This window comes from Oryzias latipes, chromosome 14 (assembly GCF_002234675.1).
Source record: "Oryzias latipes chromosome 14, ASM223467v1".
Lineage (NCBI taxonomy): Eukaryota > Metazoa > Chordata > Actinopteri > Beloniformes > Adrianichthyidae > Oryzias > Oryzias latipes.
The window spans coordinates 9,452,854-9,460,254 of NC_019872.2; the positions used below are offsets into that span (position 1 = coordinate 9,452,854).

At 39.6% G+C, this 7,401-nt stretch overlaps 1 protein-coding gene across 1 annotated transcript; it reads left to right on the forward strand.

Moving 5' to 3' along the window:
- Positions 1-86: 86 nt before the first annotated feature.
- smyd4 (SET and MYND domain containing 4) lies at positions 87-5,904 on the forward strand. The gene is made up of 10 exons (XM_004076283.3): positions 87-377; positions 545-689; positions 935-1,024; positions 1,660-2,650; positions 2,866-3,129; positions 3,759-3,943; positions 4,032-4,170; positions 4,254-4,370; positions 5,400-5,523; positions 5,698-5,904. Exons 1-10 carry the CDS (start codon positions 244-246, stop codon positions 5,819-5,821), a joined length of 2,313 nt encoding a protein of 770 aa, XP_004076331.1. The 5' UTR covers positions 87-243; the 3' UTR covers positions 5,822-5,904.
- The last annotated feature ends 1,497 nt before the right edge of the window (positions 5,905-7,401 follow it).

Below are 7,401 nucleotides of genomic sequence, written 5' to 3' on the forward strand. Positions count from 1 at the left end.
ACCCCCTTGTTTTAAACCAAACTCCGCTGTTTTTTGTTTGTTTGTTTTTTTTCATTTAAATTGTTTACGGTTGTCATGTTTTTTAAACGTTACAGGAAATGGTCAAGTCACGCTTTGGATTTCCGCTTCCTTTTCAGAGAGCAGGAATTGGTTGCGCGCAATGAGTTATATGACTCATTGGTTGCGCGCTAACCCGTAAATGTGCTTTTCATGCGTCTCTAAAACAGTGTTGTTCGTTCTGAGATGGACCTTCCGTGCGTTCGGTGGCAAGATCACATTGTCCGGAAATGGAGTTCGCTTCATTTAGGGATGAAGAAAAAATTTGAGTCCTTGGTTGATGTTGATGATATTTTCAAATGTGTTCTAAGCCAAACAACGTGAGTGTTGTTACTTGTTTAAAAAAGTAATTGCAACTTACTTAAACTTTAAACTATATTTTATTTGTATCCAAATTCTGCACATATACATATACATATAAAATACAAAATGGACAATAATAAAGAAATTATTGACAAAGTATGTATTTTTTCTTTGTGTTTGTCAGTCAGGGTGACGTAGACTTTATGAAGTCAGTCTCTGAAGGATACTCAATGAAGAAGGACGCTGAAGAAGCAGTTAAATACAGGGAGAGGGGTAACTCCCACTTCAAAGCTGCTGACTACAGGACAGCAGCTCTGCTTTATTCACAGGTAATGTATTAAAGTGAAACATGTATTCTTTATAAAAATCAGAAAATATAGAAATTAAAGTCAAATTTATGAAAGAATGAAAACTGTTTATTCATGTTGATCAAATACTGTATGGTATGTTCAGAGCTATGAGATCCAGGATTAACTGTTTTTCAGTAAAAACATGTGTGGAAGCCTATTAGGATTTGCACGCCTTCACCTTTGTGGTAAACACCAAATAAACGTCTTTTTTTCTGTGACAACAGGGTGTTTGTTTTGCTCCTTGTTGTTCAGAGCAGCTGTCTCTGTGCTACGCAAACCGCTCTGCTGCTCTTTACCATCTGAAGCATTTCCAGGTGAGAGGGTACTGTCTTAACAATTTTTTAAATGTAATTTTAATGCAAAACAGCAGTACACATTATGCTAGAAAAGAACATCTCCTCTCTTATCCGTCTATTAATATTGCTGGTTTCCCGATCTAACATTGTTTCACTTTTTCCTCTTTCTGCTGACTAGCCTCAAAAGCTCATTAAATACCCCCTCTCATGAAAATCTTGTTTATCTGAACATATTAAGTGATTTTAGCTTTTATTTTATTTTATTGAAATTGTGAATCAGGGCCTTAGAAAATACGCAGGGTGGGCTCCAGCTCCCTGCTCTGAGCTCTCAGCAACAGCTAGGGGAAGGGGGGTTTGCTCCACACCAACGGTCTGGAGGCAAATTTCTAAAGAACTTCCGCTGCCCTGAAGAAACTATGTCCTTGAAAATGACACAGGTTTGTTGATTTTGGCTAAATCGTAATTAAAAGACCACCGGGGAAACTTTTACAATAGATCAAAAGATGATCGGAGTGGGTCTTTAATAAACAAAAGCTATTCTGACAAGTCAATGATAAGTCTACCTAAAACCTAATTCTTCAAGTTAGTCATGTATGTTTTCTGTTCATAATGCCTGATTGAAGTTGTTACACCATGCTTGTGCTTTTTCCAAGGACTGCCTTGATGACATTGAAAGAGCTTTGAAGGCCGGCTATCCATCTCATCTAGCACACAAACTACAGGAGCGTCGCACAATGTGCCTAAATCAACTCAGTAAAAAAGCTGCTGAAGATGAGCCTAGTATGTACACCAACAGAAAAGCCAGGACATCAGCTTCAAATTTGGGGATTTGTCCTAAAGTGGCCATTGAATACAATTTGGAAAAAGGCCGCCATCTGGTGGCAGTAGAGCGAATAGCACCTGGAGATGTGATCCTCACCGACAGGCCATACAGCTTTGTTCTTATTCCAGAAATGGAGGAGATGAGAGAGAAAGATGCAAGGGCAGACATGTTTGGAACACAGTATTTGAGATGTCACCAGTGTTTGGCTAAAACTCTGTGTTCGGTCCCATGCGAGGGATGCAGCTACAGCCGATACTGTTCAGCTAGGTGTCAACGGGAAGCTTGGGAGGAGCATCACAGCTGGGAGTGTTCATTGGGAGCAGATCTGATGGCTATGGGCGTAATGGCACATTTAGCACTCAGGATCACACTAAAGGCAGGTTTGAAAACCATTCAAGAAGCGAGGCAACTTGTAACAGAAACCCATGAGGAGGCAAAGTCAAACGGCCTGATCAGCTCTCCCTGTAATCCTAATACATGTTCAAAAGGGGATGATCCTTTTGCATCACACTATGGTGACTCCTACACGAGTGTGTTTCACCTATTGCACCATACAAGTCATCAAAGCACCGCTGTGCGGTTCCTCTATGCAGTAACTGCAGCAACTCTTTCCATGAAGCTCAGCCAGGCAGGATTTTTTCTTGCTTCAAGGAACATTAACAAGCACTCATCAGCAAACAGCAGGTGGCCATGTGGACCAAAGAAAGAGGAAGGAGATGCAGAGCGGAGCTCGGAGCAATGGCTGCTGGGAAGTGCAATTTTGAGGCACCTGCTGCAGCTAAGATGCAATGCTCAGGCCATCACTGTGCTGCAGGATTCAGGTGACTTTTATCTAAATATTGTCAAAAATGTCCTTTTTTTTTTTACAGAAAATACTTTTTCCCCTAACCCAATCTTGAAGCAGGAAGAAAAGGGAAGAATATGGAACCTTGACTAGTTTTAATTAAATGTTTTATTTTTTTGCCAGAGGATGAGTTTTATAAAATAATCTCTGCTTTATTTCACAACAATTTTTAATATCTGCTCCTCTTGACAGAAATGGAAAACTCCAGAGTGCAATCTCGGCAGGAAATCCGTATTGCCACAGCGATGTTCCCATCTCTAAGTCTTCTCAATCATTCCTGCAGTCCTAACACCACCCTGGTGTTCAGCACTGTTACTGCTGATGCAGGTTGTGCAGATGGGCCTGCAGACATGCGTCAACATTTACCTGAAGAAAGGCAGGAAACTCGGGGCGTCTCTGTGACGGTGAGAGCAGCCAAAGTTATCAGTTTGGGACAGGAGGTCCTACACTGCTATGGTAAGATATTAAAAAGCTGCTTTTAGTATTTAGAAAAATTACAGTCATTTTGGCATAGGATTAGTAAAAAAAAAAGAAAAAAACACACAGCGATTCACGTAGTGAAAGATTAAATAAAAACTCAACTCAAAAAGAAATACTAAGCATAGTCCAAAAATAACAATGTAAGATCAAAGTTCCACGCTAAGTTGGAGTTCTGTTTGAAGAAGGAAGAGAATATGTAGAGTTGACTTCTGTTTTATTAGAAGTGTAAAAAAATGCCGGAAAAAATGGAAAAAGCAATGTTCCATCACCATTGTTTACTTTAATACAGGATCTGTGCTTAAAGAATAGCCATAAAATACATTTTTTTCAATCCTTCAGGGTAAGGAATCATTTATAAAATTGAACAGAATTTAAAAAAAATGTATCTGTCAAAATTATTATTTGTTGCATTCCCTCATATATTTCCGGTAGTGTCTTAGATTTGTAAGATTTGTTTTTAATCAGTTTAATGTAACAAACAGACTTTTGGGTCTGGTTCACTTCATTCTAAAGACACTTTGCTGCCCGTTTTTGTTTAAAGCTTTTGTGATATTTGTTCTTGCGATTTCTGCAGCCTTCGCCATCTCTTCTTGTGCTTCTCGCAGGTCCTCACAGCAGTAGGATGGCGGCTGAAGAACGACAGCGCCTCCTGCAGGAGCAGTACTATTTTCTGTGTCAGTGTGAGGCTTGCATCAATCCAGAGAAGGATGGAGAAGCCACGCACCCGGGGGTTAAAGGATCTCCATCTGAGGCTGAGCTGTTGTGTTTCAAATGCAACACCGTTCTTAAAGTATGTGATCTTCAGTGTTTGGAGGATTTATTCAACTGCCTCAACTGAATGTTTTAGTTATATAATGTTTTTTTGTTGGATTTTTCAGAAAAACCATGAAGGCAGGTTCTGTTGTTCACTGTCAACCTGTGGCCATCAAACTACTTCAGCAAAAGTAAGCAGCAAGCTGCAAGAAATTAGGATTGTTCTGGAAAAAGCTGTGGACCTCATGGAGAAAGACAGACCAGGTGATTATGAAAAAAAAAATAGATGTCATTGCTAATCTGGAAATATGATGTCATTTTGATGGATTTTCTCTTCTCTTCTTTAGCTGAGGCCCTGCAGCTGTTAAAAAAGATAGAGAGTCATTCTGAGCTGATGCTTGCACAGACGCATCCTTTGCAGGGCGAGCTGGCTGATGCAACAGCCAGAGCTTATGCTACCATGGGTAAGAATGGTGATGCGGTTGCCTCAGTTTACCATAATTGGGGCTGTTTGTTTGCCTGTTGTCAAGACTTCATTTGCCCTTCTATTAAAAACTCTGTTTTCACAATATTAATACATAGTAAAAAATAGTCAATTGGATTCTGTTTTTTTAGGAAAACTAAGATAAAATGTTTCATGTAAGAACAGGTCAGTTAGTTTAAAGTAATACTCCTTTTGTTTTTGACAAGTAAAAATAGAATTTAGAAGGATAGTTTACGTTTAATTTTATGGGAACCTATTTAGCTATTTTTTAATAGAAGTAAAGACAGATGTAGCAACAAAAGATGTCATAATGATCATTTAGCCATATAAAGTTTGAGTTACATCCTTTGTTCTCACACTTTGTTCTCCACATTTGGCTGTGAGCTGCAGCCACGCTTGGGAATGGTTTGGTGGTTTAGCCCACCAATCCAACCCTGGAGTGCTGAATGTCAAGCAGGGAGGCTTTGGATCCCATTTTTAAAGTCTATGAACCCATGACCTACAGGGCTCAGGGCACCCGTTAGGCCATTGAGACGGTCATCTAACAAAGTTGGGGATTTGAAGACCCACTCCGATCATCTTTTGATTTATTGTAAAAGCGTTATGCCGTTTTCAGCGCAAATCAAATCGTTTTCTAGAGTTTCTGCAGAGCAGCAGTAGTTCTTTAGAACTACTCCTCCGAGTTGTGGACAGGACTGTTGGTGCAGAGATACCCTGGACCCATTTCCCACCATCCCTCTGTTTACTCTTTTTTGTTCTCTTATCATCAAAAAAAATGCCACAAGCACATGTAAAAACACCAAAAACACCATTTTCATTAGACTAGCTCTGTAAAAGTTATACTTTGAGTTGTACCTGATAAAAATGTTGAATAAAAGGCTTTTTTTTCTAATTAAAGTTGAAAGTTAATGCCCTTTCGGTTTCCATTTTACAGTACATTACTTAGCTGCCGACTAAATATCAGCATCTCCGTTAAATTCAGATTGGCTTTTTTGCTCTGTTGCTGTAGGAGAATGGAACAATGCAGCGTCTCATCTGGAGCGGAGTGCTGTAGCCACTTGCTCTCAGTATGGAGAGGACAGCATCGAACTGGGACAACAGCTCTTTAAATTAGTTCAGCTGCACTTTAACGGGTGAGAGAGCTACACTCAAGTTGTGATTTTGTGAGGACTATCAAGCCCCACTGTGGTTTCAAACACAACCGTTGGCTCAATTTCCATCATTTTCCTGTTTTGTTGGACATGTTTTCTTAAAAAGTTTTGTTGTGTTTTTTTTTTTTTTTTTACTTACCCCCATTCTCCTCCCAGTGGTGCCAGAAGCCAAGCCCTCGCCGTCATTCCCAAGGTCAGACGGCTCTTCTCCCTTCACTGCGGTCCCCACTGTCCTGAATTACTGGAGCTGAAAGCCATGGAGGATTGTCTTCGAGGGTAGTCTTTTTTGCAAAAACAACATGAATCTAGTGCTGCATTCAATAAATCTCATTAAAATAAAAAGTTGGAAATTTTCTGTGTGAAGCAATTGTTGGATTTCTAGTATGTGAAAACTCGTGGGTGCATGTGTGTGAATGTATCCGTCAATAACTTCAATTTCATGCTTCAGTGCCAAGCCTGACAACTGTGGGAAAATGTATTTCCAGGATACACTGGGCTCTAAATGAAACGGAAATAAATATGAACTTTTCTATGATTTTGTGCTTTTTTTTTAAAAATTTACCATTAGTAAAAAGATTCCCAAACAAAGATGAAACCGCACAAAAGATGTCCATCCGCTGCTTACCCACATCGAAACACTGACCTTTAGATGGCAGCAGTTATCCACTGACTAATTCAATTTCATGCTTGAATGACTGGAAAGCAAGATGTAGCTTTGACTCTTGAACCCGCAGTACATGTCCTCCGAGACCTTCAGCAGGAAAAAGAAAACTTTTATAAAGTCAATTTTATTAAAGCATAATGCATGAGTGAGTAAGGGGTTCAGATCAGCATAAGCTTTGCTAGTTAATGCTCAAGGAGGGAAAACAGCTAAATGCAGGTCACAGCTTGAAATTCAGAGGCATTCACATCACCAGTTTGGTAGGGGGGGGCAGCCAATTTGACAGATGTAGACCTGGTTAAGCTGGGCAAGGTCAAGAAAACTGCCAGGCAGCTGGTGAGACCAGAAGAGGAGCCGTTTACACTAAGAGGTGACCTTGGGGTACATTATAGCTGACTGTTGTGCTGAATAGGTCATCTGAGGGAGGAGTGGCAAAGCCAATAATTGAGTGTTGTGTGCAGGCAAGAAAATGAAATATCCCATTTATAGACATTACTTTGAAATGGTATTTTGTCTTCATGGCAATAAAAAAAAAGAACTAAGGGCATATCACTGAAATCTCTCTGCCTCCAGATCAAAGTAAAACAAAAAACATCTAAATATTTAAAAAATCAAGGATATATATTGATTTCTGTCATTGTAACACGCAAAATTGATTTTAAATTTATTAAATGTTGCTTTGAATATTGGAAAAAATGATAATTCACATTTCATCCTCAATTCCCTCACGATAGTTAAATGATGTTTTTGCTAAATCTCTCCATTATGTGGCCCCAATTGTCTTTTCCTTGATATAGATTAAATTACCCTGTTGGCTTTCCAGAAAAGCATCACCAACTCATGATGTTTCCACCCCCATGCTTCACAGTGGGTGTGGGGTTCTTATTTATGCAATCTTCAGTATTTTCCCCTCTCTACAGGATATGATTCCATTTTGACAGAGTGTGGTAATAATAGTAACCTTTGGTACAGTGGTCCCAGCTCATAGGGACCAGTTCCCTCCATTTAATCGAGGTAATGGAGGGAGATTGTTGTTGATCTTCTATTTATTCCATTTTCTAATAATTGCTCACTTGATCTCTTCTCATCAAGCTGCTTGCTTATTGTCAAATAGTTCATCTCAGTCTTACTCAGGACTACAGTCTTGTCTCCGGTCTCCTCAGGATTGTTCTCTTTGGTCTTGGTGGCGAGATTGCAGT

Bases quoted from the DNA above. Each gene is read 5' to 3' on its own strand.
- smyd4 (XM_004076283.3), top strand. From the start codon at position 244: ATGGACCTTCCGTGCGTTCGGTGGCAAGATCACATTGTCCGGAAATGG. The intron at 378-544 runs GTGAGTGTTGTT...TGTGTTTGTCAG, and splicing joins TGTGTTCTAAGCCAAACAAC to TCAGGGTGACGTAGACTTTA. The intron at 2,651-2,865 runs GTGACTTTTATC...TCCTCTTGACAG, and splicing joins CACTGTGCTGCAGGATTCAG to AAATGGAAAACTCCAGAGTG.